The sequence below is a fragment of the Ictalurus furcatus genome, chromosome 22, assembly GCF_023375685.1.
Source record: "Ictalurus furcatus strain D&B chromosome 22, Billie_1.0, whole genome shotgun sequence".
NCBI lineage: Eukaryota > Metazoa > Chordata > Actinopteri > Siluriformes > Ictaluridae > Ictalurus > Ictalurus furcatus.
Genome location: NC_071276.1, coordinates 13,974,406 through 13,997,478, shown reverse-complemented (window position 1 = coordinate 13,997,478; position 23,073 = coordinate 13,974,406). Strand labels below are relative to the sequence as shown.

The window sequence follows — 23,073 nt, the reverse complement described above, 5'->3', positions numbered from 1 at the left end:
TTGTTTTTGTCAGTGATCTGTGACCCTGTACGTAACCCTGTTTCTCCACATCTGTCACAGTCATGTGTAAGGGCAAGTTTAACCACATACTGAGCCAGAATTTTATTATGACCTAATTTGATCCTAAACATGCAAGCAGTAACAACCTAGGGACAATTTTTTTTAAGCGGTTGCTTTTTATTTTATATTTACATATTTTTTTTTTTTATTATTTTTTTTTTACATAACCTAGTTTAGATGAATTTGCATAATGTTATTGCCTGGGTGCTGATTTACTTTGCATGCTGTCCAAAGGCCTTTTGTTGAGGTTTACAGCTAAATCAACATCATATTTAAAATTATATTTTAAAAAAATACTCTTGGTTTAAAAAAAGCCCAAATCAACTATTATAGACTTTATTAGACTGATCTATAAGGTTATCTTAGACCTGTTTTTTTATTTTATTTTTTTTATAAATATCCCAGCACATGTAACTCCCATCTTTGCTCTTAGCATTCATAAAGCAAGCGTGTAGAGTACATCTCGATCAAAGAATCGCATGGCGTCGTTTTATTGTGTTCTCACAGAGAACGTCTCACGTCTCACGAGCTTTTCTTTTATACCATGACAAGCTGATGTTCTCAAGGTTAAATTTCCACATCAATAGCCCTCTGTTTTTCATACACCAGGCTTTTTTCTCCTCCTCCCTTATTCATTTTTGATGTGTATCTTGAATGCATCGTCAAATGAATGTGACTGTTCAGAGCATATCTACGCTGGCCTTTTTTACCCGAAGCAGAACCCGCAGCTTGTCTCTATGCTGGTACGACCTACTCAAAGTAGGTAGTAAAATGGCTGTAATAAAGGGGTAACCATTCAAATAGGAAAGGTTGTCTGTATCAGGTGTGGCGTTGAGTTACCAATGCTAGTACCTGGCTGAAACTAACAGGTCTGTATTATAGCTAATCAAAGCTTTCAGTAGCACCTGAGTTTTAGAGCTGGGAATGTTGAAGCTGAACTCACAGGCATGGTAGATATGCAGGAATGGGGTTGGGCATACACGGCCCATGAGGAGGTGGAATTTACTAATTGAAAGCTGTTTTAGAGTCGTGCCGCATTTTTCAGCTGCGAAGAAAACAGGTTATGCCAGCCCAGGTACTTCTACACACTCTTTGCTAAAGATGACAATGGGTTCTCGTTTGGAAATTAGATAAACTACATGAACTAAGCATTTTTCCAGCTCTCCTTCTTCTGTTCACCATCACAGTAACTAGCCATATCATTGAAGACAGTAGGCCTGACCGGAAGGTTCTGAGTTCAAATCCCAGCATCACCAAGCTACCAACACTGCGCCCTTGGGCAAGGTCCTTAACCCTCAACCCGGTACTATATTGAAAACACGTCATTAACACATCATTTGATGTTTTACTTTGTGAATGTAATGTATTTTTGAAAATATACACTCATTTCAAATCTGATGACTGCAACACACTCCAAAAAAGTTGGGACAGTCGACTGTGTAACATCACTTTTTCTTTTAATAACACTTAAGTGTTTGGGTGCTGAAGACACCAGTTGGCTAAGTTTAGCAAGTGGAATTCTCCCCCATTCTTACCATTATGCATTTCTTCAGCTGCACAACTTTATGGAGCCTTCATTGCCTTATTTTGCGCTCCATAAAGCGCCGCACGTTCTCAATCAGAGGCAGGTCAATACTGCAGGCAGGCCATGCTAGCACCCACACTCTTTGTTTACACAACCATGCGCTTGTAATCCAGGCAGAATGTGGTTTGGCATTATCCTGCTCTGAATGGCAACATATGCTCCAAGATGTGTACGTATCTTTCTGCATTAATGCCATGGGCACTGACACGCCCCCATACCATGACAGACGCTGGCTTTTGGACCTGACACTGTTAACAGCTTGGATGGTCCTTTTCCTCTTTGGCCCGGAGAACACGTCTGCGGTGCTTCTGGACAGTGTTGATGTACGGCTTCTGCTTTGCATAGTAAAGCCTTAACTTGCTTCTGTGGATGCAGCGGTGAATGGTGTTAATTAACAAAGGTTTACCAAAGTATTCCCGAGCCCATGTCAGGATCTCCATTACAGACTCATGCTGGTTTTTAAGACAGTGACGTTTGAGGGATCGGAGATCACGCGTATTCAGAAGTGGTTTCCGGCCTTGCCCTTTACACATCGAAACTCGACCGGATTCCTTGAATCTTTTAATTATATTGTGCACTGTAGAAGGTGAAATTCCCAAAATCCTACCGATTTGTCTTTTGGGAATGCTGTTCTCAAAGTGTTGGATTATTCTCTGACGCAACTGTTGGCAGATTGGCGAGCCTCACCCATCCTTGCTGTTGAAGGACTAGGCCTTTTTTGAAGGCTACTTATATACTATGATTAGACGATTGCCTCACCTGTTTCACATCATCTTCTTATTTCAACTTCTCACATCGCTGTTAGTTCTAAATCGCCCCTGTCCCATCTTTTTTGGAACTTGTTGCATGCGTCAATTTCAAAATAAATGTTTATCTTCAAAAAAAAACTATGCAGTTGATTAGATAAAACATCAAATACCTTGTCTTTTTACGTTTTTGTTTAAATACAAGTCAAAGTACATTTACAAATCTCCCATGTATTGTTTTTATTAGCATTTTCCATACTGTCCCAACTTTTTCGGAATTGGGGCCCTTAAAAAAAAAAAAGGTAAAATATGGATGGGAATATACTTCAAATATATTTTTCTCATATGAATTCATATGAGTGCCAATAATTGTTACACACACATATTAAACAAAGATTTTTTTTTATATAAACTTGTGGTGTTTGCAATTTTTTGATATCCATGAGAGCAGAGTATTTTTGTGAATTTTTTAAACAAAAGCTTAAACAATAGAGACAATTTTCACAGCTTTCTTTGCTCATATTTACCAAGGGTGCCAATAATAGTGGAGGGCACTGTACACGTAAGTCACTCCCGACAAGGGCATCTGCCAAATGGCATAAATGTAAATTTCGTGAAATTTTCATTTCATATTAATGGCTTGAAGTCAGTCCAAAACATATCCACAAATGAATACAGATAAGACGAGCCATTCAGTTAGAACAAAAAGAAAAGGTGCCTTATAAGAGACCTGCTGCGAAGGTTGAGCCACTTTACAGGAAGATGTAGCACATACTGTGCTTGGGAAGCACTCGTTCACTGTTTGATCATCGTTTCTGTTTTCAGCTCTCCGTGGCCATTGTGTTTTATAGAGTTTTGTGGGCATCATTAAAAGAATACCAGCTGTGCTTTGGACGCTCTTGGCAATTCACAGGTTATTGACATTTCTAAACATCAGAAACGTAATTCGGTTTGGATAAGAATCTTACTAAATGATCGATAAATGAGACCTAATTATAAGGAACATTAATAAGTAACACAAAGAGGAATTCCTACTCAGCATCCATGTTGTTCTGCCTCATCTGCACAGTGAGAAGTGGGCTGACTGTACCACACTTAATGAAAAATAAGAGGCTCAGATGAACGCGTGTTGTAGCTCTGAATCAAAATGATCTCTCCAGTTCATATAGAATGAGCTGGAGACTGCGCTTAGCTATCTAGTCTCTATGGGTTAAGTGTGTTTGCTTAGCACAGGGCCTCCTGGGTGAGGCTGTGCTAGGGTTGCGCTTTTTTTTTTTTTTTTTTTTTTTTTTTGCTCTGGGATTAGCATAGTCTCGTTTCCGCAGCAGCTGATCAGCGTGCCAGCCTGGTTCTCTACCTCATTCGCGGAATGAAAATAAAGCTTCATATATGAACCACACAGTGCTTACAATAGCTCTGTAAATAACATTTGCGTTTCCCAGAGGCCATGATTTATATCATGTTACCAAATATACTAGAAGCTGACTGTTGTTACTATGGTTACTGACAACAAGCGTAGATGTATAGGTTTAAAATGAGAAGTCCTGGGTCAAGGTCGTCCATAGAGTTATGTTTATTCATTTGGCATGTGCTTTTCTCTCAATTGAGAATATAAACCCTAATATAGAGCTGAGCACTCGAGGCTCAGGGCCAGTTTTGGCTCTCTGGCAATGTTGGCATTTATTTTCAACTCGTATCCTTCAGGTCACCAAGCAAAGAGCTTTAAATGCTATCGAAAAGAACGTTCTTCTCCTTTTTAATCATCACGTGAGTGGAGATCAGAGTTCTTTTTGTGAATATTTCGTTAGTGCAGTTCCACTTATCTCAAATATCTGTGTATGTGCTGATTTGAAAGAATGGGGGAACCGCTCTGCACTCACACTGCCGTACTTTTTAATTGCCGTGGCATGCGATGACTTTATGAATGCTACAGTGAATCAAATAAGTCATTGTGTTTAACCTGCGTAAAACTCAGGCTTCCTCAGGCCTTAGTGTTCCCTCATTAAAAAGTTAGCAGTTAAAGGGCTTATCTTACACACATTAATCTGAAATTTCAGACTTGAGTGACCCCTCTTGTCAACTCAGCTTGCACCCAATAGCCTCTCTCTAACGTCTAATTAGATCCAAGGAACATTGCTTTGAGTCACATTAGCTGAATTTATTTTTCCTCTTGCACACGTCTCCTTTCCATAAGACGTTCGCAAACAATACATGCAAATTAAACCATTCCCTAGTTAGTTTTTGGCACAACATTGCAGTCTTCTGCTTCAGCTCAAATCAAGATACAGGGTCACGATCAGGAGCAAAGACAAAAATACACTAGATGGATCTGGAGGAAGTGAAATAGCACAGCTTTTGGACTAGATCCACTTGATCTGTAGCCAAGTTTAATTTGAAAGATAGCGAATTTCCCCCCTTTTCTCCTGTGCAGATTGAATTCAACTTTGTAAGCTGCTGTGAGTTTATGAAAAATTGCTTCATATCCGCTACTGCAAGATGTTTAACTGTAGACCATAACAGTATCTCTCTTCTTTATTTTAAAGCCGGAGAATGGTTCCACATATTCAAGTATTATTCTGGTTTTGGTTTGCAAATTATACAACGCGTTATTGTTTATTTAACAGGGAGCAGCCTGCTTTGTTTGCTTAGTCTGCACAGGCTTTGATTTATGATGTGTCTTATAGAAAAGAAGGGGGGGAAAGTCCTCTGAACCTTTCATAACATGTGGATTAACAAATATAATCGTAGGCTGAAAGGACGTATTTTACATGAAAACCAGGTTATACGTTTATAGCAGGTTAAAGCTGCATTCTATCGATGATGTAAATTCTCTGAGGGCAAATCAGGTGCACGTCTGTCAGTCCTTCTGCGTTTCTGTTCTCGGTGCGAAACAAGAGAGTAAATACAAAATGTCCAGTTTTGCCACTGAATAATAAAATGAATGTAAAATAATTGCTCCCCATTTTCTGTCACCTGCCAATTCCAACCCACCAACCAGCTCTCCCTTATAATGCTGGAGAGGATATAGATATATATATATCTCCTTTGAGGCACATGAAGCCAGCCAATCCCATCTTTTCAAACTTGTGCTCATAGGGAGGAAAGCACTATCTATCTGCATTCTTCCACATACGTGAGCTCACAGACGCACACGATTGGCTAGAGTCGCTGTGATTGTTCTTGGAGAGAGAGTATGCCCCTCCGAGCATGATTCAGACTCGCGATCTCCCAACGATACGGCCAGTGCTTTTCTGTTATGCCTCTAAAACCGTCATAAATTGATGAAACCTCATCATTGGATCACCAAGCATGCTAAGGGTTCATGTTGATGTTCGGTAATTTAGTAACATGGTAACATGTTTCTTCATGTGTGTAACTGCTTCCCTGGAATGAAAGCATGTACCCGCACACACACCGGCACATTATATATGCCAGTATTATGGTTGTAATGTTAGTTAGGAGGTTTGGCTGCTATTGAATGTTATTGAATTTTATAAGAAAAACAGCCAGAGCGGGACTTCCACATGTTGTGTGTTACACACAGCCCCATACATATTTCAAGCAGGCTGCTCTATATTGTCTCTGGTTTCGTGGTGAGCGGTTACAAATTAGCCCCACATTATTAGCATGCCTACAGTATACAGACATTGAATAGATTGTCAATAATTATCAGGTGAGTAGAACTAACCATGGCCAGGCTGTTCAAAAAAGCCTTAAAAACATTGTTTTATCTTTGTGTTTGATTAAAAACTACGCAAGGATTTTGTGACCTCAAAATTCACCTTCACATGTATCCTTCTGATCATACAACTCCTCAGTGTTCTGCAAGTACATCCAGGACACGTCTTCCTGATCATCACTGCTACAGTGTTAAAGCATATTCTCTTCTGTTCCTTCTCTGACGCCTCACTCCTCTCCAAGTAGAGAAGGAAAAAGATAGTAGGTGACCTCCCCCAGAGTCGGGTTTGAACTTTGCTCCACTTTATCACGCCAGCTCGTGTTCAGTGGCGTTGCTTTTCTGTCTGCTCTGAATTTGCCTAGCATTTGCGTGGCTTTTGGTCCCTGATAAAGGGTCACGAAAGTGCAGGACTATTACTTTGTGTGTCATTCACAGGTAAATTTGCATGCTGTGATTTTCATACAGGCCTTTCAGTGTGTTGCTGTGGTAGAAGGCTGATTGTAGCTATAAGTGTACAGTAATGACCGTGTTAGTCAGTATTGTTCTTGAAGCTACATATTTTGTTAAAAATGAAAACAGATTTTTCTAATTGCGTGAAAAACAGTAAGTGCTGTGACCAATCAGAATTGGCAGGAAATTTGTACGCAGGCTTTATACGCCAGCTCGGATACATCAAACATCATCTCTAGCTGAAAAATGTCCAATTATGTGGTGACTGGAAGGAGCCGCAGCCAATCAAATAAGAGAGAAAGAATGAAGCGTGTGAGAGTGTAAACAAGCCAAACAGGAATGAGAGAGTGAAAGAATCTGATATTATACTATAAAAAGAAAATGGTTTCAGGTGTGATGGAGTTTTGGCTTTTTTTTTTCTTTATAATTTGGTGGGATGATCGTGACTGATAGTAGGCTGATGTATTCTCATTGGGACATTTGTGTTGTTCGCCAGTTCTTAAGCTCTTTTAGTTAGTTGGATAGTAGCTAACATTGCATTTCAAACTTCAAATTGGGTTTGTGTGTGTGTGTATGTGTGTTCTGTGTGCAGGAAGCAGATGGAGAGGACAGACTTGGCCTGGCCAGTGAAGGGGAAGGGGACATGGAGGGCGAGTGTAAAGCAGACACTCCTGACGTGCCGCTGTCCAATGACAACACTCCACAGTGTCTCAACAAAGCCCTGGAGGGCCTGTCGTCCAGGTAACCCTGCCACTGTCAAGCCTTGTAAACTGTAACTTCAAAACAAGAAAATATAACAGAACCAAGAAAGACTGAGTAGGCGTGTCAGTTTAATGTTATTTATGATAGGGATCACAATACTTCTTCCTTGTATTTTTATAATAAATAGATCGAAATGAAATAAAGCACATCATACATACATGTAATCAAGTTTTATTTAACGTCACTTTAGGTCCGCTTTACTTGGAGCATTCAAGTCCCCGTGAAGTGCCTTGAAATGCGCAGTGTTATTCAGTCTGTTGACTTAATTGCCACTGAAACAGGAAGTCAGGATGGGACATATCGACTGGCTCCTCCCCCTTTTTAAACAGCCAATAGTGTTTCGCTTACCTCACAGCCCGGGCTGAAAAAAAGCCACAAAACTTCCATTTTGATTTCATGGAGACTTTAAAATATTTAATAATCGCTGTGTGTTAGAGGACATTTAGATACCCTTGTATTTCTAACAAATCTAAATCATTTATCCATTTGGATGCACCTATACACCTAAATACCTGCATAAAATAATACCCATATTCCCTTCACCCTAAGTTGTACCTTCACTGGCATTTCACTGGATTTGTGTTTTTTCCCCCTGATCAAACATTTAATAACCAGTAAACGAAAAACTATACACTGCTATCCAACAACTATCCACTTGTTCTTGGGGATCTTCTACATTTTGAAACAACCACTGCTGTCTGAGAGCAATGCTGCACACACCTGCCTTCTTCAGTAAGCCACTTTTATTCAAATAAGAATGCAGATAGTGTGGTATTCGCTGTTTAATGATGATGAAATGCTAAATCAACATGGCATCACAATCGCAACAGGATTAATAGGGTCTTTCCGCTGGGGGGCGATCAGCATTCGTGCTCTGTTCAGTGGGATTTGCAGCATGGAAATTTGCTGAATGGAGGCGCCTGGGTTTGTCACCATTTCTGATGACTCGTCTCTCTCTCTCTCTCTCTCTCTCTCTCAGCCTTGCTTTCTTTTTGTTGACAGTATCTCGCATATGCTCCATGCCTTCCTGGATGACTTGCAGCATCTGTCCTCTAACATGTCCCCACACTGAGAATGTTTTACTGCACTGCAGCCCTACCCATCTTTTTAACTGTGGTCGCTTTGTTCGCTTCATGAGCACTATCCTAAACTGTGAATGAACAAGTACCTTCAGTGGGGATGTGTGCTTCTGTGCCATTTTACACACCCACATTCCTGCAAGTCAGCAGAGTGGGATCTTTTATTGCTGTTCGCTCGAAACTGATTTTCAGGCTATGTCACAGCCTGGTATTATTACTGCTCTGTTTTTACTGTGCCAGTTCAGTCAGTAATCAATGAATCACATTTCTGCTTTTCTTATAGTCAGTCTGTCAGTGTGGATTAAAAACATTTTGTAATGCATATAAATACCAGTAGCTATGAAAAACTGTAAACTAGAAATGCCCTTGATTGCACAACATGACATAAATATTACATATGACCGAATCCATGGGGAGAAATTCAGGTGAAAAAACCCTTATTGCCTTATATGTTGTCCAATTATTTCAGAAGCATGCTAAACACCTTAGAGCCTTGGGATGTCATTCTAACGCACCTCTCCTATTACAGACACACCTCAGCCAATTCTGCATGCTGTTAAACAGCAAGTAGTCAAATGTCTGTAGTCAAATCTCTTCAATTCCCACCTCTGCCCTGTGTGCGCGGAGTTTGCATGTTCTCCCTGTGCTTTGGGGTTTTCCTCCAGGTACTCCGGTTTCATCCCCCAGTCCAAAGACATTCATTTTAGGTTGGTTAAAATCTCTAAATTGTCCGTAGTGTGTGAATGGGTGAGTGTGTGTGTGGTTGTGCCCTACAATGGGTTGGCACCTTGTCCAGGGTGTCCCCTGCCTTGTGCCCTGAGTCCTCTGGGATAGGCTCCAGGCTCCCTGCGACCCTGCATAGAATAAGTGGTACAGAAAATAAATGGATAAGTTTACTGTAAGGAGATGTTTATCTAACATTTATGGAAGGAGTTTCCAGTTTCAGTTCTTTATAAAAGTCAGAGGTAAAGCTGTAACTTGTAAGTTTTCCACCACTGCGAACGGCTTCAGGGCAAACGGCTTCATGGATTCTCGATAACTTGGCAAGCAGCATTTTTTTTTTGTCTTATTAATTTTATAATGTTAAAAAATTATAGCATAAGTGATAACAGGAACTTGTTTTGCAAGCATTCAACAGCATTAAACATAACTGTAAATAACTAAAAAACATGTAGTAGTTAGCAAATTGCTGTGATATAAGAGGAATAAATAATTTTCCAATAACAGCATGCTATTATGAGGGTGAGTCAGATTAAACCTTAAAATCGTGACCTAAATTAAAATTTTAATAATTTTTTTTTTTTTTTCCGAGACCTTAATAACCTTCAAAGCAGAGCAATAAAACATCCTCTCCGATGCATCCTTTCCGGTGCATCTTGGCGTCCTTGGTCTGCACTGCCAAACAGAAACCCTTGATTGTCTTTGCTCGCAAAACTTGAATAGAGATTTAAATGAAGAAAATGAAACTAGGTGTTGTTTATCAGGGCTCCACCACTCTCCACCACTGTTTACCACAGAGCACACGCACATGTAGTTTATATCATTCTATTAAAACTTTTGTATGAGCTTAGTTACAACTAAAAACTTGTTACATATATTTACAGTCCCAGCTTCAGTTTTTCAGCGTTCCTGACCTTGTTAATGGTTAATTAAGTTTAAACAAAAAAAAACGACCAAACAGTAAGGCTAGCGATTGCAGCTACAGTCGACTTGTAGCAAGCTTCAGGTTGTTGCTTTTCTAGTGTAGTGACATAAAGTAAAGTACTTAACACTTAATATTTGGTAGCATATTCCTTGCTTGCAATAGTTGCATCAAGCCAGCAACCGACTAACATCACCAAACTGTTGCATTTTTCTGTTGGCAGTGTGTTTTGGGTCATTGTCTTGCTGCATAATAAAGTTCCTCCCAATTAGATTGGATGCATTACTCTGTAAGATTTTTTTCTCCCATAGACAGCTCTCTGGTCTTCATGTTGGTTTATCCTTTTTAACAACAAATGCAGTCTTCACAGGGCTCAAATCAAGAGTAGAGATTCAGAGCTATTAATTGTTTAAACAGTTTCACAGGGCACATCTGGGCAACAAGAAACACCTGTCAGTCACATGTTCTAAGATTTTTTGATCACTTGATAAATGGGTGGGCTCAGACAAGAGGTGCCATGTTCTGAGCTGTTTAACACATCTAGATATAAATATCAGGAACTGAAAGATGAAATTCTGATCTATTGTCTCATATTCATCTTTTGATCTGAAATCAAATGTTTTGGCCTTGCCATTTCAATACTTTCAGAGGCAGCTGTATCTGACCCCCCCCACCCCCACCCAACGATAGGATGATGGCATATTACACACGATCTGCCAAGCCTAGTATAACAGAAAATGTTCTGTTCTACATCTACTGGATTTTTTTTTTTTAATCATATCTCCTCTTTGGGGTTAAGAATGAGTAATGATTTCAAAGGAGAAGCTGTGGCTGCATAAGGATGGTGAAATGCAATCACAAGTCCTGCCATGTTTGGATTTGTCCTTTAAGTAAAAGGTCAAAATGAAATCATCACTGTATGTTATATGGTTTGATTCGGGATTGATGTTACTGATGTATCTCCTGGGCCACAAAATTCACTGTTGTTCTTTGTCTTTAATTTTGAATGTTTTGGCAGTAGTATTTGTTTAAAAAAAAAACACCACCACAATTTTACTGTGTAAAGTGTGTTGAAGAAGTGAATTCAGATTTGAAAAACACTTGTTTGTAATAGTAAACAGCAGTAATAGAGAGGTTTGTTATTTCCCAGAAGTTCTTAGTCTCTTGCAACATGTGATGGTTTTAATGGCACCTCTGAATCATGTAGAATTCGTTCTTAAGGTCAAGTGTTAAAAGCAGTTTCATTCTTTAGTTATGCAGTGCACTCATTTTGCAATCTTATGCTTGTATGTGATGCTTCTGGACACCAGACTGGAAACCACACACCCACCCACACATATTTCAACAGAGAAATATTTATACTCCCTGTTTCTATGTGGAGTTTAGGCTTCCTAATTCTGTTCCAGGATTTATTTATGGAGTTAGGGAGTAGACAAAGTCTAATTTAGACAAAGCACATAATTTGGAACACATATTCAACATGCATATTTTTTTTTAAACCAAATATCCTCCCTATTGTTTCCCTGCTGTCAATTCATTTTGTTTGTACAGTGCTTTTAACAATGGACATCGTCATAAAGCGTCTTTCCAGAAATATATACATTTTAAACATATAAATTTATCCCTAATGATCAAGCCAGAGGCGACGGTGGAAGAGGCACGATATGAAGAAGAAACCTTAGACTCGAGGAACCAGACTCAAAAGGAAACCCATCCTCATCTGGGTGACAACGAATAGAGCAATTCGAAATCATTCCCTTCTTTAACTGTGTACATCATGGTCAAAAAGTGCAATTGTTTACTAATATAAATTCATTATAGTTTTCACATGAAGTCTGTTTTGTTGAAGTTATCAGCTGTACACTGATGGACACTCGACGGAAAAACTGTTCATGTCGGTTGCAGTCCAAAGCTATCATCATGGTTGTACCATTCTCAGTAATCTTATTGATCTTTGGCTGTCCATGTGGGACCATCCTCAGCAGCAGCAGCAGCGAATGATTTCCAATTTGAGAACTCAACAACAAGTAGGGAATCAGGATAGATCAGGCAGGTCCGGAGATTAAATCAAATGTCCTCCTCATTGCTTGTCTTGATCGTTTCCCTGCTGTCACATCCCTGATTCTAGGCTCATTGGGGATTCAATAATGATTTGAATAAAGCATGTTTGTGCAAGAAAGTCTAGGACTAAAACATGTGTTACTGATTTATTTTTTGTCTTTCTTCTTCATACAGGTGGAAGAACTGGTGGGTACGAGGGATTTTATCACTTACTATGATCATAGGCTTCTTTCTTATCATCTATTTGGGACCCATTATGCTTATATTTGTGGTAAGTATGCATTTTACCCCCATCACTTTCTGTATTGGTAAACAATCAAGACAACACATGGTACCTAACTGTGACACCAAAAGGGTTCATAGGATCAGTGTAGCTCAGCGAAGTATAAGTAGTAAAACCTTTGGGGGCATGCTGGTATAGGAACATAATCAACAATAATGTGGTGTGATGGGGCACAGAGTTACTGTTACTACCCCAAGTTGATACCGAAGTGTTTTCATTTCTCTTATACCATAAAAATGACACACAATACTTTTTTAAAATCCATTTCTAGTTACATTTATTGTTTTGAAACATCCACAAAACAAGTTAGTTCCTAGTATTCATGTTATAACAGTCATGCCCTTTTTCCCCACTCTTGAATTTATTAAGACAAAATGCAGCTTTTCATGTTATCCAGAAAATGGATAAAGTCCTCTGTCCTGAAGACTTTCCTGTGACATAAATCCCGCTGATTGTTACCAGATACAGTTTTGTAAATGTTAAATAAACTTCTCCCTATAAAGAACACTTCATCATATCAATAGTTATGTGGGTTTTTTTTTCTTTGCATGTTTTTGAATCAGTTTATCATTAGATTATATGTAGCATCTGCTGTACCAATCCCTGTGAATGAGCTGTTGTAAATAATGAGCACATTAATATTCACCTTGCAGTCAGAGCTGCTGTTTATAGAAAATTAATCAACACCTTCTGACCGAACAGATTGAAGAATTCAAAAGCTCTGTGGTATAACATGCTTTATTCAGTCGAACAGCTCTAGACATGCTGAGCAGTAAGATTTTAGTAGGATTTAACTCCTGTGAAATACTGTGCCCTAAACTGATTTGTTTATAATAAACTATCCATTCAAATGTGTGTGTGTGTGTGGGTTTTTTTTTTTTTTTGTAGGTTATGACTGTTCAGATCAAGTGTTTTCATGAGATTATAACCATCGGCTATAGAGTTTACCATTCCTACGAACTTCCGTGGTTCAGAACACTGAGCTGGTAAGTGAAAGAGTTTTTATTGCTGAAGTAGAAAAGGGCAGATATCCTTTGGGGGGGGTGATGATCTGATCTCTTTCTATAAGCCATGTTTCCTACTTTTTAGCCTAGTGAAAAGCACTTTTTTTTTTAGAATTTTTTCAACCATTTTTCTGAATCTGTCCTTTGTGGCTGCATAAAAGCAGGTAGATGGAAACCCTGCTTTAGTCACCCACTTTCACAAATACACACACACATGCACACACACTTCCTTCCTCCATATTTGCCCATAAATAAACTAGTGATTAACTGGACTTGAGCAAAGTGCACTTCCAAGTTGGAGCCTGACATACTGTAAAGCACCGACTCCCACTTTAACCAAACAATAACATTTCAGAGTATTTGTAATAGAGCGCCGAACCCAATGAAATTCTCTTGATGTTTTAAAAACAATATGGTGATAATGGACACTAATAAAAATATTGCTCTACATTTCAGGTACTTTTTGATTTGTGTGAACTACTTCTTTTATGGGGAGACGGTAGCAGATTACTTCGGTGCATTAGTCCAAAGGGAGGAACCGTTGCAGTTCCTTGTTCGTTATCATCGCTTCATTTCTTTCACATTGTACTTGGCAGGTGAGTTTGGAAGGGCAGTTAAAAAAAAACAACAACAAAAAAAAACTGTTTCAAGTTTCAGTTTCAGATTGCAGGCTGCTTAAAAAAAACCTCTTTTGGTTGAATCAAAGTGAAGTTGTTTTGGCCTTTTTGATCAGTCTTTTTATTGGATGATAACAAACTTGCTATTTTGAAAGTCTGGATTCATGTTAATATATAATTGTTTAGAAATCACAGTAGGGGCTGTCTAAAATTCAGGCATGATATTTATTTACATTTATTAGAAGCAGCATGGCTGAACACAAATATTAATGCATTTTTATATGATCTGATGGGTAACTAAATGTAATTCAGACATGGCTCTGAATACAGTAAAGCTCCCTTTAGTTCAAGCATGGAACATTTTACTCAGTTGGGCACTCACCTAGCATTCACTGTATACACTCACCGAATTCTACAGTAACTCAAACAACCACTCTTTACAACCGTGGTGAGCAGAAAAGCATCTCGGAGCACGCCAAACCATGAGGCGGACGGGCTACAACAGCCACAGCCGCTCCTGAACTGGCAATGTTTTGTGAGATGCTTTTCTGCTCACCACAGTTGCAAAGAGTGGTTATTTATTTGATTGTCTAAATCCATCCTTATACCTAATACCGTATGTTGAATCTTTCCCACTTCTCTATTTTGTAAGTATTTCTTACTGTGTATTAAAACACCCCAATGTTCAGGTAAAACTGACTGCATGTTATTTGCTCTTCACAGGTTTCTGCATGTTCGTTCTCAGCTTAGTGAAGAAGCATTACCGCCTACAGTTTTATATGGTGTGTACCACCGATACTCATGCACGCACTAACACAGACACAAATCTCCTCACTTAGTCTTGTTAACTTGGCAATTTTAGAAGCACTTCAGTGTGTAAATATATGAAAATAGATGTGCATGTAAACCACTCCATGTCTTTGTGATAAGGTTTATGCGCTGAATGTTACTCAGCAACATGACGGTGCTTCAGTTAGAGTGACGGATCTATCGGCTGCAGAAGTGCCAGTGCATCAATTAGTTCCAAGCTCGCAAACAATATATGTAGATGTAGCTCACACATTACTTCCTTAAACTGTGTTTATTTCACTGGAAAACAGAACCAGCTACTGAATGCAGATGTACTCCTGTCCTAAGTTTTATCATGGGATAAGCTACCATACCATAGTGACGTAGACGTCTGAGGCTTTTTTGTTCCCATGCGCCTAATTGTAATATGTGTAACTGTGTTAATTTGGTAAAATCAGAGATCACTGTTATTATCTTACTAATCTGTAAACAAATAATCTGTACTGTTTTTTTTCTCACCTCCACAAAGATACCACACTTCTGACTGTCCACATCGCTGTACACAGATATATCGCTGTACACTTGAACTGTTGTGAATGTTTGTAAGAGTATATGCTTGTTTAAGGGTATTTTAATACACTTATTTTAACTTCATTGTCCTCATCAGCCAAATGTTGTCCTTGCTGTTCCATTAACAGTGTATATGTTTGTCTCTGTGTGTGTGTGTGTGTGTGTGTGTGTTTGCCATTCCAGTTTGCTTGGACCCATGTGACTCTGTTGATTGTGGTAACTCAGTCTCACCTAGTCATTCAGAACCTTTTTGAAGGAATGATCTGGTAAGCAGGTTTTTCCACTCACACTCTGAAACAGTCAGAATATTTCTTCACTGCACGTCTTTGTTCCATTCTGTTCAGCTTGGATGTTTTGGAGTTCCTCCTACGTCTATGTTAATGAGAGTCTTGAAATATTTTCCTAAACAATGTCCGAAAATTTCTTTGATCTCGAAACTCCCAAAACTACCTATATAAGGAATATAATATGACGGGGCATGCTGTTGTGGGAAAATAATCAACAACATGGCAGTGTGATGCAGGCCAACATGAATCAGAGTTACTCTTACCTCTCTGAAGTTGATTATTTTCTGATAACTGCATGTCCCGGACTGATTTATTCCTCTTATACCACAGCAGTTTTACAACAATTACAATTTTTAGTTTAGTAATGAAGAGTGCAGCTTGGTTTTTGGTTTTTGTCTGTTCGTAGTTACATAGTAATTTTATACACAGTGTAATTGTGGAAGGCCTGTGAGACCAGTTAGTTCCTGTTATAGTAGTTGTTCCCTCGCCAGTCTCTCTTTTTCTTACTCTAGACATTAATAAGACACCATGAAGACTTTCCCTTGGTGGAAAAATGCGCTGACACCTGAGACTCCTCACGTAGATTAAACAAACATCTCCTTACATCTAACATATTACAACAATCACATTAATACCTTCTGACCAATTAACTGAGAATTCATCAGTGCTGTGGTATAAATATTAACAAATTTCATTTTAAGAAATTTCACCTCTTCGTATTATGGGTGATGCATTGTGATTGCAATGTATTAAAAAAATAGAAACCCAAAGAAAACGTAAAATGCTGTGAAAAAGTATTTACCCCATCCTGGTTTCTTCTGTTTTTGTGTATGTCTCATACTAAATAGTTGTATATCTTCAAACGAAATACAACATAAAACAAAGGCAACCTGAATAAACACACACTACAGTTTTTTTTTTATTTATTTTTATTGGAGCAAAAAATTTTTATCCAACACGTATCACCGATGTGAAAAACCAATTGCCCCCTTTAACTTAAAATCTGCTTGTGCCACCTTTAGCAGCAATAACTGCAACCGAACGCTTCCGATAACTGGAGATCAGTCTTTCACTTACTTCTAGGACTAGGACTTACTCCTATGATTTGGATCATTGTCTTGCTGCATAATCCAGTTACACTTGAGTTTCAACTTATGGACTGAAGACCGGACATTCTCCTTTAGGATTTTCTGGTAGAGAGCTGAATTCATGTTTCCCTCAATTATTGCAAGTTGCCCAGATCCTGAAGCAGCAAAGCATCCCCACACCATCACACTTCCACCACCATGATTGATCATAGGAATGATGTTCTTTTGGCGGAATTCTGTGTTTGGTTTACGACAGATGTAACCTTACCCTGTCTTCCAAACAGTTCTACTTTCGACTCATCCACGTAACATTCTCCCAAAAGTTTTGAGGATCATCAAGGTGTGTTTTGGCAAAATTCAGAAGAGCATTAATGTTCTTCTGGGTTAGCAGTGGTTGTCACCTCACCACTCTTCCATGGATGCCATGGAAGTCATGAACACTGACCTTTATTGTTGCAAGAGAGGCCTGTAGGTCCTTTTATGTTGTCCTTGGGTCTTTTGTGACTTGCTGGATGAGTAGTTGCTGTGCTTTTGGAGGAATTTTGGAAGGTCGGCCACTTCTGGGAAGGTTCACTACTGTGCTGAGTTTTTCCATTTGGAGATAATGGCTCTCACTGTGGTTCTTTTTAGTCTGAGAGTCTTTGAAATAGCTTTGTAACCCTTCCCAGACTGATCTATTTCAATCACCTTCTTCCTCATCATTTCTGGAATTTCTTTCAGCTTTGGCATAGTGTGTTACTGGGTAAGACCTTTTAACCAAATTCATGCTGTTAAAATAGTTCTATTTAAGTGTTGATTTGATTGAACAGGGTTTGCAGTAATCAGGCCTGGTTATGTCTAGTCCAGCTGAACCCCATTATGAATACAGTTTCATAGATTTGGGGAATTAGTAACTCCAGGGCCAAATACATTGACACACAGGCCCAGTTGGTACTAGATAACATTTTTGCTTCAATAAATAACATTATCATTTAAAAACTGTATTTTGTGTTTACTCAGGTTGAATATAAGGTGAATATAAACACTGTTTTTCTGTGCAACAGGTTTATTGTACCAATATCGATTGTCATCTGTAATGACATCATGGCTTACCTGTTTGGCTTCTTCTTTGGAAGAACACCTCTGATTAAGGTAAGTCATTGTATAAGGTTAAGTTGTTGTAGATTACTTGAAGCAAATGTGTAGCAACAAATATGTGCGACCACTTTTAAAATCAAACTCTGTTTCCATTCAGCTCTCTCCAAAGAAGACCTGGGAAGGCTTTATTGGAGGCTTCTTCTCTACAGTTGTCTTTGGCTTCATTGTAAGTTCATCATGTTATAAAGTAGAATATTAACAACAGGAGAATTATGCAATGCTTATATGCAGTGTTTCTTTGCATTCCAGTTTGCCTACCTGCTGTCGCAGTACCAGTACTTTGTATGTCCAGTAGAGTACAACAGTGAGACTAATCGTTTTGCTGTGGAGTGTGAACCCTCAGACCTGTTTGTGATGCAGGAGTACACCCTGCCTGTGATGGTGCAGAATGTCCTGCGATGGGTAAGAAATGTTCATCTGTATGATGAAAAGAATCAAAGGGTTCAGTGAGATGAATCATTTGGACCCAGTAGGCATAAAGAATATACAGTTTTCAATAACCTAAAGACATAGAAAAAAAACAAGCAAATAAATAAAATTAAAATAAACAAGCTATGGTTATAATAGTTGAAAGGCCTGAGGGGAAAAACAACAGTTTGCTTTAGAGGGTTACGTTACATCAAACCCCTCTTCTGTCTGTTTCTTTCTCTACAGAAAACGGTGAACCTATACCCATTTCAGATTCACAGCATCGCTCTCTCCTCGTTTGCTTCACTGATCGGACCATTCGGTGGCTTTTTTGCCAGTGGATTCAAAAGAGCTTTTAAAATCAAAGTAAGTCTGACCGTTTTTCTTATTATGGTAACGTTATCACTCTGTGTTCTGGCTTAAATTCTGTCCACATTGAATTTAACATAGCTGTAGCTGCTTATTTCCAATACCAAACCAGTGTTTCATGCCAATACAGAACATCAAATCGGTGCATCTCTCCTCAATGTAAAAGTTTATTTAGATTTATCGTGCAGTTGAAATGAAACCATTCAGACTGAGGTGGGAAACATGTAACATGTAAAACATAACCACGGAGATTGTTTCCACAGGATTTTGCAGACACCATCCCTGGACATGGCGGTATCATGGACCGCTTTGACTGTCAGTATCTGATGGCCACATTTGTCCATGTTTACATAGCAAGCTTTATCAGGTAAGAGTGTGTAAGCTCATGGGGACTTCACCATACATACTGGTTATTAAACGTCTTTCTCATCATAAAGATAAACTTCTCCATCAATACAAATACTACACAAGTTCTAAATAGTCACATTTTTTGTCACCAGTTCTATTATTAGAATTATTTTATAAATACATACAGGGATGGATTATTACATTTTGGGCCTCTGAGCCGGAACCTAATCAGGGCCACTCCTCACATCCCACCACTCAGGAATGAATGCAGGGACCCCAGATCGCCCCACAGTCTAACAAACACACACACAAAATATGCAGATATTAGTGCATCACACATGCATTAGGGGTATTTGAGTCACTGTAGTGGTATGCAGAAGGTAGTCTTAACTTAGGCCACTTGCTTTTCACTAGAGATCGACCGATATCGATTTTTTTATTACCGATATTTGCATGTTTATGTGCCTGGTAACCCGATATCCCAAACCGATATTTATTTATTGTTTTACTTCTGTTTTTGACACAATGATGACAACACCACTGAACAAACCGTTTTATTTATAACAATTTTGTTAATTTCACTTCCTACTTGCATACAAAACAAAACTCTTTATTTAAACACCAATAAATAAAGGGGTGTGAAAGAGTACAGAAAATAAAAAAAAAATAAAGTGCACTGTTACCAAAGTTTGTCTGTATTTCTTAGCACCAAGCTGCTTAAACTACATATCAAGCATTTATGTAAGACATCTAATTTGTTCATTAAGGGCTGTTATAGCGACCCTGCGCGCAATTCTCAAGACGCCCACAAGATGGCGCTATTTTAAATATTCCGATATTTTAAAAAACGATAAGCGATTATGGAAAAATGCTTGAATATCGATAAAAGCGATTATCGGGCAATCTGTACAGGTCTGGTAATACATCCCTGAATACATGACGTATAAACTTGATCTACAATACGTCCTGTACGTGAATGCATTGTTAGAGCATCAGTTAGTGTATAATTATTCAAAATCTTGTTAAAATCTTGTAAAAATGGTCACACTATTTGTATTGTTCTCTGCTTGAGATATCACTTGAGATAAATATTGCTTGTATTTCCTCATTTGTAAGTCACTTTGTATAAAAGCATCTGCTAAATGAATAAATGTAAATGTATACAATTCTTTTTGTGTAGCAGCAAATAACTGGTATAATAATATAGTATTTTTTATTAACGTATGGTTGCACAATCTGACAGTTTGTGGATGGTGAAATTATTGATCCTGTTTAAAAATGAATTCATACAATTATAAAAATGTAATAAATATCAATTTACTAAATAGATTCAGGATCATCTTAATAAGAACTTTTTAAATGATTTTATTATTATTTTTAAATAAAAATAAATAAATAAAACTTGCTGTTTTGCCTTTCAGGGGTCCGAACCCCAGTAAGGTGTTACAGCAGCTGCTGGTCCTGCAGCCCGCACAACAGCTCAGCATTTTCAACACGCTGCGCAACCACCTGAGAGAGAAGGGCATGCTGCTTCCTGCTGCACCGGAGGAATGAAGAAACACTCATTTATTCAGCACTTCAGTTAGAACAGTAAGGTTTAGCTATCTATCAGTTCACATAACTGTGGATGCCCAGCCATCACTGTAGAAACTCTGGAGAAACACTATGCAGTGGACTTTCCTCACACTTCCACTGCACAAACAGCTCTACAAAAATGTGATCACAAGGGGGAGGTGTGCTGCTGCTTCTTGTTCTTCTTCTGCTTCTGCTTCTTCTGCTTCCTCTTCTACTTATTGTACTGAACTGCATGTGAGAAATGTCTTCCTACAAACCAGAAGGAAAGATGGAAGCACACAGTAAGTGAAGTCTGAGGGCTGGGAGTTTTAAAATAGTTCTTAATGCTCAGTTTGGGTATTATACTGATTTTAAATGTGATTGTAGTGTAATTTATGACGTGTGATTGAACAGGAGAAATAGTACAGTTTTCTTCTGCAGTAATTCTAAGCGGTCACATTGGGTTGTGAGATGCTACATTATGCAGGATTAGCATGATGATAAATCGTACAGGCTGCACAAATAATCAACAACCTAAAACAGCATGAGTCGTACAGTTACTTCTAAAAGTACAGTAGCCCATCTCTCTTTTCCCCATGGACTTGCCATTAGTTAGTTACTTTAAAATTCCAAAGCTGTAGGACTTAGCATTGAGAACTACACACTTGTAGTTATGTATTAATGTAAATAGATATAGATTATACTAAAAGATTTATGGTATAATATATAGCATATAATTGAGAGACTCAAAATCCTATACATGTTATAGGAATGAAAATATATGCAAACAATAGATTTAATAGTTTATTTGTTTGCTTTTTTTAAATAGAGATTTAGCATGATTTAATCTTCTGCGTGAAAGACAATAAGGCGAATGAATGTTATTTTTGTTTTTAAGGAAGATGAGAACTAAACACTCAGTTCTCTAACCTGTCAAGAAAATATTTGTAGTGCACTATCTTAAAAAAAAAAAAAAAAAAAAAAAAAAAGGTTATCACCGAACAACGATATCATATGGTAGAATCAGTGTGTCTTTAAAGGAGATAGTTTGAGATACAGAGTGATGTAGAAAATAAGTGTGCATTTACTGTTAACTCATCTGGTAGCCATATGAGTGTGTTACATTAACTGATCCAATTATAACAATAACAACAACAAAAAAAAGGTTTGCTGATGAGCAGAAGTCCTTCCTGTATACCAAAGCACTGTCTACATACTAGTGTCTACTCCTGTGCAAACAAAAAAACAAATGGGCGAAGTCCAAGATGGCAAAATGTTAAGCTTTTAATGGTCTTCAAAGCAAATCATTTGTAAAAAATTAGTCAGAAAATTAGCAAGAATTAAACAAATGCACTCCTGAGACCTCCTGTGCCTCTATTTGCTGGTTTACTTTTGCTGCAGTGAAGTGTTTAGGGAAGTGCTAGAAACAGGGAAATTCACTTATATAGTCTTCATGTACACAAAGTTAAATCATGATAATAATTCTAATGTTTGGTGTAAAATTCAAACTAACACATGGCTGGGTGCACAAAATTAAAATAAAGTAAATAACAACATTAAAAAAATACATTTAAATTAAGTTAAATAACTAACACACAAAAAATGTCCGCACATGGTTTGTTGTTAAGACCATTAAAAGCTTCACATTTTGGGCTTGGCCATTTAAACACCCCCCACCCCTTGTTGGTGCATTAGGACAATGCACCAATAATGCACTTCTTTCATTAGTTGTTATATTCACACCGGAATATAAGAATAAACAATTAAAAATATGTAACCGTTCATATTTAAAAAGCCATTTGACTTTTCACTAGTGTCTAGCACTTTTCTAGTTTTCCTCAAGCAATATCTTCTGCTCATTGTGCTCGTTAGACTTCAGCTATACATGGAGACGACAGAAATCAAGTTGACTTGGTGGAATTTTGGGACCAGACCTTTCTACTGTACACCTTTTAATCAGTGGATATGTGGCAATCTATTATAACGTGACTCACCATTTTCCCGTTTCATTCCTATCAGCAGTTTGTTTACATGTTCTTCTCATTTCATTCTTTCCTCTTTATGTCCGCTTTTTAAGTCAACCTGCTGATGCAATTAACATTTTCGGTTTTGCATGTCTAAAAGACGTAACCAGTTCAGGCCAAAAAAAGATAATACGCCTCTAGACCAGGTGTCTGTAATTCAGAATTCTGAATTACTGCACGGTCAACATTGTTGTTCAAGATACAATGCTGTTCCAGCTTACACTGATTAACAACAATCAGGCTTCAGACACTCTCATTATCGTCATATGTTATGATATTGTAATGTTTATGCTTTGTACCAAAAAGTTGGGCTCATGTTGTACTTTTGTTTTAATAATTATTTATGGGTTTGATTTACAGTTTATTTTTTAACATAAATCTAAAGGTTTTAAATAGGAAATATTTAACAGTTACCATGGATACATGAACAAAAATGTGTTGGGGGCAAGTTCTAAAATAATAATAATTATTATGATGATTATTATTATTACGTGAATATGATTTTAGAATAAATAAAAACCTTACATTTTC

At 38.0% G+C, this 23,073-nt stretch overlaps 1 protein-coding gene across 1 annotated transcript in view; it reads left to right on the top strand.

The window, feature by feature from the left end:
* The window catches only part of cds1 (CDP-diacylglycerol synthase (phosphatidate cytidylyltransferase) 1), a 26,180-nt gene extending 3,108 nt beyond the window's left edge, over window positions 1-23,072 (top strand). Inside the window, exons 2-13 of the mRNA XM_053654241.1 lie at window positions 7,113-7,261; window positions 12,239-12,335; window positions 13,236-13,333; window positions 13,808-13,947; window positions 14,692-14,750; window positions 15,511-15,593; window positions 17,746-17,833; window positions 17,937-18,005; window positions 18,089-18,241; window positions 18,494-18,613; window positions 18,880-18,983; window positions 20,386-23,072. Of these exons, the coding sequence (XP_053510216.1) occupies window positions 7,113-7,261; window positions 12,239-12,335; window positions 13,236-13,333; window positions 13,808-13,947; window positions 14,692-14,750; window positions 15,511-15,593; window positions 17,746-17,833; window positions 17,937-18,005; window positions 18,089-18,241; window positions 18,494-18,613; window positions 18,880-18,983; window positions 20,386-20,518 (1,293 nt within the window). The 3' untranslated portion in view covers window positions 20,519-23,072. The remainder of the gene's footprint in view (window positions 1-7,112; window positions 7,262-12,238; window positions 12,336-13,235; window positions 13,334-13,807; window positions 13,948-14,691; window positions 14,751-15,510; window positions 15,594-17,745; window positions 17,834-17,936; window positions 18,006-18,088; window positions 18,242-18,493; window positions 18,614-18,879; window positions 18,984-20,385) is intronic.
* The last annotated feature ends 1 nt before the right edge of the window (window position 23,073 follows it).